Source organism: Gossypium arboreum, chromosome 6 (genome assembly GCF_025698485.1).
Source record: "Gossypium arboreum isolate Shixiya-1 chromosome 6, ASM2569848v2, whole genome shotgun sequence".
Taxonomy (NCBI): domain Eukaryota; kingdom Viridiplantae; phylum Streptophyta; class Magnoliopsida; order Malvales; family Malvaceae; genus Gossypium; species Gossypium arboreum.
Genome location: NC_069075.1, coordinates 64,977,619 through 64,990,192, shown reverse-complemented (window position 1 = coordinate 64,990,192; position 12,574 = coordinate 64,977,619). Strand labels below are relative to the sequence as shown.

The following is a 12,574-nucleotide window of genomic DNA, read 5'->3' as shown; positions in this document are numbered from 1 at the left end:
ACATAACATTCCATACATTTATATTTGCATATACAATCATGGCTTAATCGAGTGATCATACATCAGATAAACGGATCTCCTTACTCCCAATTAGAATCAAAATCAATCTCGGATTGAGCAGGCCGAGGCCACATGCTCCCTTATATCGCCTCAAATCAGTCCTTTTGAGTGGAGACACAAGCTCAACACTCCCTTATCTACTCCAAATCAGTCCACCTAGAGCCTCATTGCTCACAAATAACATATCAATGTGGTGAGTACTCACAAATCCTATGGCATGCCAACTATATCCAATGGATCCACCATGCTATAATGCCAATATAATCAATCAATCATAACATAATTTTAGTCAATAATGTGCTCAACTTAAAGTGTCAAAATGTATATTGAATCATGTAACATAGCCATTTTAACATCAAATTAAATCTAGCATACCAATTACCTATTTTTAATGTTCATTTATCAATTGAAATATCAACATACCATGAACCAAAAACTCTAGCATACTTGCTTAGTTCATCATTATAATCAATTAAACCAAGCACATAAAATCACTAGATGCTCACTTACCAACACTAGACAAAAATTTCATCACTTAAACATATATCAGTAATCTTGCAAAATTAACCAACCAAAACTCAATTAAATATTTGCAATCAATAATTAATCATCCAATTAAGCATAAGTGAGTCAATTTACCAAATCGCCCTTTAATAACACTCACCGCACAACTAACTCAACCACAACCAAGTGATCAACCAAGCAAATCCAAACTTCAATTTCGATTAGCTCGACCCTCTTCAAGATTTGGAGCTTCAACAGATATAAAATGGATATTACCACCTTTCAAAAGATATAATAAACACAAATTTTCATAAATTAGGCTACACGAAATTCTCACTCAAAGTTACCTTATTGGATTTGTATCATCAAGTCGAAAACTCGATTCCTCACAAAATTGATCACTCTAGCCCTCCTAATGACTTCCAAACATCAATACTAGACCAAATAAACATATACTAAGCATCAATTTCACAAAAATCTGATAAATCGGTTCATGAAGATAATGAAATGCGAATTTCTTTAAATTACCTTACAAAACATGTTTAATCTTGATAAATAAGATCTTCTAATAGATCCATTTTGAGTTGGAACATCTATTGATTTGTGGATTTCCCCTCAAAATTCATGATCCACCATTAAAGCACCTGAAGCTTTTGAAGAAGATGACATTGATAAAAAAATCATGTAATTATCACTCAAATAATGTAAATATACTTCTAATTATCATAAAAATAAGTTTAGAAATAATAATTACCTTTGATTCATTCTAAATCCTTTGATTGAAAATTTTGATTTAAAAATCTTGAGAAATTTTAGAATATTTTTGGCTACTTTTGTGAATAATTTCGAGTGAAAAGAGAGAGTATTTCGAGAAGAAAATTTATTGAATCTATTCGTTAATGATAGATCTTTAAAACCATGCAAAGAAAACAATTTTTATAGCTCTCTGATCTGATGTAAATGGTGTGAAAAGTGGGCTAGATGCATTATGTTTAAAACTGAAATAACCTACCAGAAATTTAAAAATTAGGAAACTTGCCCAATGGTCACTCTCACATTTTCGTTACTTTACCAATTGATCCTTTCCCTCCAAAATTCTGAATTTAAAGGTTTATTTGCCAAATAAATACTCCAAAACTTCCTTATTTTACAATTAGATTCAATTTAATTAATATTTAAATTTAACTCAAATTAACTCCCAATAAAAATTATTTTAAAATTATTTTTCAACCCAAATTAATTATTTTCACTAATAATTATTGAATTACATCAAAATTAAATTTTCAAAAATATTTTTATTTTTCCGGATTATTGTTTAATCAATTTTAGATGAAATTGACCTCCAAAATTAAATTAAAATTACTATTAACCCGATAAATTCTAAATTCACGATCAGAACCTAAAAAATATACTCGAAACTACTAGACTCGGTTTAGGGATATTACATATATGAGATGAATGTGAATCATGGCCCATATGAACCTTATGAATGTTTAGGATACAAATGACATGTCATTAGGGTTATGTACTGTTTCAGGTGTTGGTCTTGGATGCCCTACCGATTGCTAAGGTCTTACATTTGTTGCGAATTCTCCACAGCTCGTGTGAGAAACATCATGTAGCCTAACATCTCAACCCACAACTCATGTGAGCAAACCCATTTCATAGCTCGTGTAAGCAATTATAGTTGCAGCTCGTGTGAGCAAGTATCCGACATTATTTCATTTGGTTAACCAAGTGTTAAATGTATAAAATGAAATAGATATAAGAAATTGTTATATGAAATGGATATATGAATCGGTTATATGAAAATAGATATACGTAATGATTTTATGAATCGATTATATGGAAATAGTTATATGAAGTGTTTTTATGAAATGTTTATTTGGATATAGATATGTAAAAAGGGACATTTGAAATGAATATTTGAAATGAAGATGTGAAATGTTAAATGAGTAGATGAGGAATGAAGAGTATATCAAATGTGTTTAATTGTATATGTTTATTGACAAGAAGAAGTTACACGTTTTTGTATATGTTAATTTACTAACCTTGTGAAACTTGTGATGTGTATTGGCAATTAAATGAATTCGTGACCTTGGTTATGATTTTTTATTGTGAAAGGTTTAAGTTAAGTCCTTTATGATAAGTTAAAGTTTACACTCAATGTGAACTTACTAAGCTTTAAGCAAGCTTACCTCGTTTTGGTTTTTCTTCCTAATATTTCGTCAGATTGAGCTGTCGATTGGATTGCTTTTGGAGATCACACTATCCAACAATTTAATCAGTAACTAATTGTTCATTTTGATCCGAATATAAGTGGCATGTAAATAGGGCTTTGGTATATGTATGTTATGATCATTTGGTTATGTTTTGTGCCATTCAAAATATGTATTATGTGTTTGATGTATGTTTAATGGTATTTTGGTTGGTTTGGTATTTGATAGCATAAAAGTGTGTTTGAAATATAATGCATTGATGGATTGTTGAATTGGTGCATACATGATAGGTTAATTGATGAAATTCAAGTAATGATTTTGGTATTTGGTGATTTATGTTGATTTGGTGAATGTATAAGCATGGAAAGCTAATTTGTTTAGGTTTAAATGGTTGATGTTTATGTTTGAATTGTGGTGCCAATGAAGGCATATTGATTAGGCACATAGGTTGATTGTGAAATGGTATATCTTGGCATGTTTTGGCACATTTTGAATAGGTTTAGTGTTGATTAATGCATGGCTTCGAACCTAAGTTTTTGTATGTGAATTGGCTTGTGTTTGAAGGTGAATTTAGGCACATACGGTCTACCACATGGCTATGTGCTCTGCACGATTGTATGACATGGTCATGTGCTATGTTTGATTTTAGGTGTAGGATGTTCCACACGGTCATAGATTGTTATACAGCCTGGCGAGACGGTCATGTAACCCTATTTTTTTCACAACATTGAATTGTACACAGTTTGAGGACACGGGCATGTAGTGTAGTACCACACGGCCGTATGACCCCTATTTGCTATTTTTTTTCATATTTTTCTGTTTAGTTTCAAATTAGTCACTACTTGTTTCTAACTTTATTTTAGGGTTCTGAAAGCTCAATTTAAGGCTCGTTTTTGTATGTATGCTATGAATGATAAAAATTATTAATCTATGATGATTAAATAATTTTTTGTATTGCGAATATGTATAATCAAACTTGTTTGTTGTCGTAATATCCTGTAGCTCTAATTTGATGACAGAGACAAATTAGGAGTGTTACATTGTTTTTCTAGCAATGAATATGTCATTCCATAACTTGGACTAAGCGACCGGGTCAGGTATAGGGTGTTACACTAACTCTCCAATTACACCCATTCTTGTACTTCCAACACTCGCTAACATATAAAATTGGTAAAGATATCACAACTTTGTAATCAACTCAAGCTTTGGCAATATAGTGCTTGATGGCTACCATAGCTGCATCCTTCAATGGAAATTGTGCCCCTACATAGATCTTTGGAATTTGCAACTAAACTCATCATATAGCTCAACAGTATGTCAAGGTATTCTAAAAATTCCAAGGCCTTAATTTCATTTATGTTAAATTTGTAAATGTGTGATGGAGATTCGTGGAAACGAAGAATGATAAGACCTCCTTCAGCTTCTGGCAAGTTTGCAACATTATTGCCATCAACGTAATTGTCAAAATCAAAATCACCATCATCTTCTTCTTCCTTGTTAACGTTGTGAATACCTTCAGTCTAAAGATCACCAAATTCATTAATGTCTTCTTATTCATTTGGAAATTTGTAGTACTCGTCATCCACATTAAAATTAATAGGAATCAACAATGTTGATGGTGCAACATATTGCTATAGATCCTTTAAAGCTTCGTTCGAGTTAAGATCCAACCCGCATACGAAAAATCATCTTCCCATTGGCATAGATGATGACTTTGCATACGGGTTCCCTACCGCATATAGTTCACGTATAACTGGAGAAATATTAACATGATGCATGGATGAACTCAGAATATCACCTACTCCGCAACCTTGCTTGCATCATACACTCAACTACTCTATTGCACCATTTTCAGTTGAAAAATGGGTTGATATTCTAGTCTGGACATCATCATCAAAAGTTCAAGTATGCTACAAATGGTGGATTGGAGAACATTTTAAATCTACACACTAGTCTAAGAAGTGTCGAGTTGTGATTTTTTAATTGATCTGTTAGCTCATCAAATTTAACAATTGTATTGAAACATGTAGACGCCTTGATTGAAAAACAACGCCAACTTTAATGTTACAAATTTCTTCATTATAATAGATTGCTACAAAGGATTTGATGTACATCTTCAAACCTAAAACCTGCAAAAAAAAAATAGTAATAAATTAATATAAATTAACAATACTTAATATAATATAAAAAATTCTATTACAAGTTAACCATATTTAATATTCTTAAAATTAAATAAATGATTAATATAAAATTAGGGTTGTCAAAATAAGGTGGAGTGGGGTAGTGGGCCCGAAAAATTAACTATCTTCCTTTTTTCTTTTTCTGCTTGGTTGAAAACTATTTATATATTTTGAAGCAAGGTAGAGGGTAGACTTTAAAGGGTGTACAGGAATAAGGGTTTTAAAATTTAATTTTACAGACCATCCTTCAACCACCACTGAAACACTGACATTAATTGAGCCAACACTATTAAATCTAACCTTGGCTGGCTGATTTTAGGATCCTAATTTCACCGTTAAAAGCATAAAAACAACTACTCAACCGCTTGGCTGACATGGCAATAAGTCGCCTATTGAGTAACCTAATTTTTTTATAATAAATTTGTTGAATAGGCGATTTACCTTCTTATTATAGAAACCAGTGTACCTTTGTAATTAAATTTGACAGAACATTATCTTTGATTTTTTTTTTTAGTCATTATATTTATACAAGTTACCCGAAAAATAGCCAAGAAAATAACACAAATATTAGAACGTTTTAATGTATCAAAAATTTATTATAAATATAAAATAACTTAAAACACAATTATGGCATGACAAAATACATGAATACAACACGGATATACAAATTGCCAAGACTAAAACTAAACACCTATGTTCACATGAAAGCATTGGTTCCCTAATTAAGGAGGATGGATTATGCACTTTTGGTATACATTTGAAAAATTAGAATCCTAACCATGCAGATGGAATCGGTTGAAACTTGTTCTTCGCTATTGCCAGAACATCATAGTAATCTGCCGGATCGAAGCAGTCGCGGAAATCTGTGAAGAGCTTCTCGAACACCCTCCATTGTACTTTGATTGATCTAGAGTACGGGAACGGAAGAAAAACCTGCGTAAGACGAATAGTGTGCATCAGAAAAAAAATAGCACACTGGCATGTCAGTTTCAAAGTAAAGCGGATGAAATTTCAAACACGTGTGTTACTGTCAAAAGATCGTTTAAACCCAAACTGCAGAGCAGACCCTATATCATCATCAGATTTCTCTTTTCATTCCCCATCTTGGTTTGTTCTTATACGGATGATACAGAAGTTATAAAAATGCAATTTTGATGCCATGAATAGGTTGCTCTTTCTTGTTCAAAATGCGACTTCTTGTTGTGACATGCAGACGTGTGTGTGTGCACGCGTGCGTGCGTGTGCACATGCTTATCTTATATACAATAAACACAAAAAGGTGCGGAATGGCAGCTTACGTCCCCCTCAAGAGCAAGGCGCTTAAGTAAAAGAAATGTGTGCTGGTTTTCGTCCAAATTGTCAAGAACAGCCAGCCAAATCTGCGAAGCAAGCTCATGGGCGACATCTCTTGATTTACCACAAGTGATAAATTGATCTGCTAAAACAGACGGAAAATGAGAACTAGTAATGGACTAGAGTTTTTTGTCATTTCAGAAATAATAGATTTGTATTACTATAATCATAAACATGACAAGAAAAGATGAAAAAGATCATAGCAGTCTAAATGCACAAATTGCAGTTTCAAAGTAGGATTATTGGATACCAGAAACATAAATGCTTTATCTGATTTTAAGGTAAAAACAATTGCATCACAGGAGAGATCCTCTCTCTCTCTCTCTCTCTCTTTTTTTTTTTTTTTTGAAATACCATGTCTAACAGTGATGTCCAATACATTTTGAAACATGGATATGGAGATATGATCCTCCAAGGATCCTCTAAATACATGAAAAACTTTTAAAATTTTGAGTATATTCATGCCAAACACATACCCATACCCACACTGGTGCCCAAGTCCAACTAAAATAGGGAGAGATACTCAATATGCAACTTTCATGAACGAGGATGTAAATGAGACACCTATTCTCGCAAGCTCAGTCATTCTCAAGTCGAGCTCAAGCTATCGAACAAGCCGGATTCAAGTATCTTAGTGCTTGGCTCGAGTTTATGCATAAATAATCAATTCTGAAGTTGAGCATGGAAATTGAGCCCATTTTTCACTAGGTAAACGAGCTTAATGGAGGAAGCTCAAGCAATTCAGTTTTCATCTCGAATTGAGCTCAAACTTTAAAAATGAAACTCAATCGAGCTTTGAGTCCGATATTTCAAATTGAGCTTGAGCTTCTTACAGCTTTAGCTTGACTCAGCTTAATTACACCCCTAATCATGAATACATGGTTCAACCTATTTCTTACCACAAAAATTAAAGGGATTAATCATGGAAATAAAGAAGAAACGAGTAATACAGCAGGTAAATTATTATTATACAACCATTTGTAATAAGTAATTGTTTCTTAACAGTTAAAATGGAACAAAGAATCAAAAATATTGAGGCATTTATAGAACGATGCAACATTCTTATATCAGAAAGTAGAAATTTAACAAAGTTGCATATGAATGATAAAAAGGAAATCTATATTGCCTTTCTCCTTGACATAAAGAATTCAACATTGATTTAATGAAACTTAAAAAAGTTGTAAGCACAAAACTGGAAGAGGACGGGAGTCGTACCGATTATGGTTCCATGAAGTATCCCGGAAGGAGGTGGCATATTTGAAAGTTCAAGCTGCTCTTTCAAAAATAAATATGTGTGGCCTAAAATCTCATCTATCTCATCGTCTAGTGCAAAGATATGTTTACCAACATATAAAGCTGCAAATCTCCTGAAGATTAGGCAATAATCAAAATTAAACTTAACAACAATGATGAGAACGAAACAATTTTGAAATAACGTAAGCAATAAGCTATAATGTGATAAGAACTATGTTACTTAGAAATTGGGTGTGAATGTTGGATAAGGATGTATGTCTATGATTGAGTTTTTCTAAGTTTTTCATGTATTTGAAGGGTTCCTTAATATGTGCTGGAGATGGGTGTTAGATACAGACACTTCAAGTAAAATGAAGAGTCGGAGCAACATAGGATTGCACTGCAAAACCTAATCATGGGATGTTCAGAAGATCATAGGAGAACAAGTAAATTAACCTTGAATGTTTTACTAAGGAATCATCGCCTTTTGATACCCAAATTATTTAAAAGCATCTCCAAAAAATTTATACTTGAGATACTTAAAAAGAAGTCAAATACAACAACACTGTAGTCAGCTCAGTACATACTTCTTCAGGATCTCACTAGACAAGTGATAGACTGCTTTTATCTTTTCTATACCTCCTCAAATCATTTGCAAAACATAAACTTGAGAAGAAGTAAGCCTGCGATGTTTCAGTTAAAAAGTTTTGACAACATACTAATCTTTGTTAAGTAAAAACCAGAAATACTGAGAAGTTAAGTTTCATTGAACACATTATAAACCAGAAAATACAGAGTAATGCAAGGAAGGATTAACCTTAGTTCAGGAGGAATAGAAAGAAGGGGAAAAGCAGAAAAAGCATAAGCACAAAAAACCACACTGCAAATTTATTCAACCTTTTGCTTAGACCTTGAGGAATAGGTCCAGGCCACCTTTTAGCTTGGCTAGCTGACGGAAATGTCCTCATTAGAGCAGCTTGCCACAAGCATTCTCCGAGAAACAAGCTGGCCCACTGTTTTTTGACACAAGATATTTGAGCCCACTCTGAAACTGGCAGTCTGATGAAAATTTCAATTAGGAGATGATCAGGAAGCCTTCCAAATGAATTATCAACCAATATTAGAGTGTCACTATCCCTATTATCGGTCATTACAGTTCTGCAAAGCAAAAGTCAACTTCTAGCAATTAATTTTCCAAAAAAAAGTAGGACCACGGACAGCGAATGAAGTGGAATAGTGTTCATAATAAAATGTCATTAGCTAACATTTCCACTGGAAGTCAGAAGTCTGAAAAACATTATTCTTGATGGCAACATAAGAGAGAAAGTAGAGTCCTGGTTTAATAATACCATGTTAAGTTATGTTGATTCGACTTTTCAGTTTTCTTGAAGTAGTCGTCCCCAAAGCCCATTTTATATGCATTTTCACACAATGGTACAGAGATACACGAAAAGAACTTAAAGAAAAATTGAACATATATGATTGTATATGTGGGACAGATACCCACATCTGACACTCACTCATAGATGTTACGATTAGCCCCACCGAACTTAAATAAGCAGAAAAAGGGAAATGATATTAACCATTAGAGTGCAAGTATAATAAAAAAATCCCTTCAAAACTAGTAAGAACAAGTTTAGATTATGAGAGACTTACAAGAGCCAGTAAAAGGGGAAAAAAATTATTAACTGCAGACATAGAAGCACAATAGTTGTATCTACACCAGGGCCCCACGAAACTAAGACACCCTCAATCAACGAGGGAAGCACTAAGCTACTATTGCCACGGATTTTCAACTAGCATCTCTGATTAAGATATCTTAACCAAATCATTTATACTGAAATAAGTTTCACTCATCAGAGCTTATTAGACTGAACTAGCTGACAATCATGTTGCCAAACCCGTCAAGTAATTGCATGCAAATTTGATGCGTCCAATCTATTTTCCAAGTATATGAAGGAACTTGAATCTCAGAGTTCAGTCCATGATGGACCAATAGGTTTGTTAATGAAGCAACGAAACAGAAACCTTATTGGGTTCGAATCCGTAAACATTCTACAAGAAAACAACTAACATGGGGAAAACTAACATATTTCACAATTAAATGTTCCCACAATTCTCTATTCCTTGAAATTCAGAGTACCTAAGAAGAAAACAACATGTGATTAATGATGAATAGATTGAACTAGAATGAACCGTTTTATGAAGATAGGGACCTAACAAAGCGATTAAAACATGACCAACTCCTTTGATTTAATCTGAAAGCATTCTAATTTGAACAATGAGTAAACAAAAAAGCGTGATGACTGTAAGCAAAGAAACGGTAATTTGCTTTTTGGCTGAGAGTTAGCACCGATTGAATTTTATACAGTAAACAAAACAATCAAATTCAATCTTACTCAAAAAAAATAAAAGTTCAAAAGGAAACGTGGAAATTGAGATAACGAAGAAAGAATCTTGATGACAAGTAAAATCTCATCAATATTAAAAATTAAAAAAAAAAAAAACTCTAATACAAAATCAGTCACATGTTAACGATGGTAGTAAAAATTAATAAAATTAAAAAGAAATTAACACAAACCCATTATCTGAAAATCAAACTTTAGAGAAATCACAACTGAGTCGAATTATGATTAAAAAGAAACAAAACCCAACTTTTTGTTTCGATCAGTACCCATCAAAAACCAAAATTTAGCCCCGCAACCATAAGTTCACCAATAAAAACCAGAAAATAAAGGAAATTAAGAACTATAATAACTAAGAAATGCAAGTAGAAAGAAGAATGGGGAGTTGAGTTCATTGCACTAAATAACTAATACTAACATTTAGTACATAAAAATAGTGTATAACAATTATTGCACAGAAGAACTTTATTGCATGAGAGATGAAAAGGAATTAAAAAAGAAAAATCACCTGGGTTGGCTGTGCTTCAAGTCTTCAGCTGAAGAACACAATGGGTTGAAACTTTGAAGAGAAAGAGATGCTGACTTCAAACCTCAAATAGAAAAAAAAATAATAATAAAAAAATAAAAAATAAAAAGTAAAAAAAAAACATTTTCAAACAAAATTACCGAAATGGACTAATTAAAGAATTATTTACGAAAAAGGATAAGTTTTGACAAAACGCGCCTATATAGCTGCATTTCAGGAGAAAAAATTTAGTAAAGCGCACTCTTGGGAGCGCTTTGTGCCATGTCAACAAATTGTGCCTACGTGGACGCGTTTTGTTGGCGTGGCACAAAGCACTTCCCAAGGGCGCGCTTTGCTCCGTATTTTTATATTTAAGGATATTTACATGTTTAGTCCTTAGAGTTTTTTAGAGTTTTTAGGATTAGGGTTTTACTAAAATATGTTAGGGTTTAATGGTTTTTTTTTAAAACAGGTTAGAGTTTAAAGTTTTAGTCGATTTTTAAAATAAATCAGATTTAGTATTATTTTATAAAAATTATTTAAATTAGGGTTTATGATTTTTAAATGAATTAAATAAATTAGGGTTTAAAGGTTTAAATAAATAAAATTAGGGTTTTAAATAAATAGGGTTTATGGTGTTTAAATAAATAAATTAAATTAGGATTCTAGGATTCTAGGGTTTTAAATAAATTAAATTAGGGTTTAGGGTATAAGATTAAAATTAATTAAATTAGGGTTTGGTCTTTTTAAATAACATTGTGTTTATTTTTTAACAAAATTGACTATTTTGACCCTAAAAAAATGATTTTGAGAAGACGTTTTTGAACAAATAGTGTCAAAAATGCTTCAAGAAGGATGCACTGTTAGCAAATTTATAGAAAAAAGCTCCCACGCGGACGCTCTTTTTCTACAGTAGTTCTTGAAAGAATAATTTTGAGAAGACGTTTCTGAACAAATAGTGTCAAAAACGCTTCAAGAATGATGCACTGTCAGCAAAATTTCTGAAAAAAGCTCCCACGTAGACGCCTTTTTTCTACAATAGTTCCTAAAAAATAATTTTGAGAAAACGTTTCTGAACAAATAGTGTCAAAAACGCTTCAAGCAGGATGCACTGTCAGCAAAATTTCTGAAAAAAGCTCCCACGTGGACACTCTTTTTCTACAATAGTTCATGCTTGGCCTTAGGCTATAAACGAGGCAAATATCATTCTCAGGTTGCATAAGTTACAGCAAGAAAAATTAGAGAGGCTAAGTAGAATAGAAATTAAAGATGAGTGAACGTATTAGTGCTGTTATTTACTATAATGGTAAAGTCCGTGACACCAAGAACGATGTTGTTTTTTTATCGGAGAGCACAACGCGAATGGTTTTTAACCAGGGTATAGATTTTACAAAATTTCGTAAAAGAATTAGGCGCAAAATCTTCGGAACGACACCAAGTAGGGTTTCTTCTATTAAGTATTGATTTTTTACTTCGATTGATCCGTGACATATGATGCATTTGATATCAAAGGTGTTTGTAGCTTTGAGGTGATAGTGCAGACTCATCTCGCTAGTGGATCACCCTATCTTGAGATATATGTTCAATTTTCATTGCCAAATTAAATATTTGCGACTTCAACATCAACTATTGTTTAAGAGGAATACACGATCCCTAGCTGACACTCCGTTAGTTGGAGGCAGAACACGGAAGCACCCGTGTTTGGTGACAGTATGGAAAACACAACTCCTGCAGGATACTCGGTTAGTGGATGGGACATGCACATTGGTGGGTCGATGTTCGATGCTGGAAACACATATTGGGGAATGACATTAATTTCTAGTTATTGGCAATCTACATCTGATTGGGGACGTTACGAAACGTTCACAAGACGGGACGATGTACTCCCTACGACGTCTACTGGCGAGGAGACCTCATACGTTGTAGATCATGGTGGGTTGGATGATGAGTCCGATATGGATCCACCTCGAGAGCCCAGCCTCGATAGTGTAAAAGTTACTTTATTTTCTGAACCGGAGCCTGTTTCATCCTAACCTGAAGACGTTAAAGAGGGTTCAGATGAAGAAAAAGAAGAAGAAGAAGAAGAAGAAGAAGAAGAAGAAGATCTACGGTTCA

At 33.1% G+C, this 12,574-nt stretch overlaps 1 protein-coding gene across 3 annotated transcripts; it reads right to left on the bottom strand.

Moving 5' to 3' along the window:
• Positions 1-4,631: 4,631 nt before the first annotated feature.
• Positions 4,632-10,567, bottom strand: LOC108484448 (uncharacterized). Of its 3 annotated transcripts, none has more exons than XM_017788235.2 (6): positions 10,463-10,565; positions 8,447-8,707; positions 7,532-7,683; positions 6,262-6,398; positions 5,742-5,896; positions 4,632-4,912 (listed from the first exon to the last, which is right to left on the bottom strand). In XM_017788235.2, exons 2-6 carry the CDS (start codon positions 8,698-8,700, stop codon positions 4,906-4,908), a joined length of 705 nt encoding a protein of 234 aa, XP_017643724.1. In that variant the 5' UTR covers positions 8,701-8,707; positions 10,463-10,565; the 3' UTR covers positions 4,632-4,905. The 3 variants fall into 3 exon arrangements, with proteins under 3 accessions (XP_017643724.1, XP_052885447.1, XP_017643723.1); XM_053029487.1 differs by having other exon boundaries at positions 4,742-4,912; positions 8,447-8,608; positions 10,463-10,567; XM_017788234.2 differs by lacking the exon at positions 4,632-4,912 and having other exon boundaries at positions 5,531-5,896.
• Positions 10,568-12,574: the final 2,007 nt, after the last annotated feature.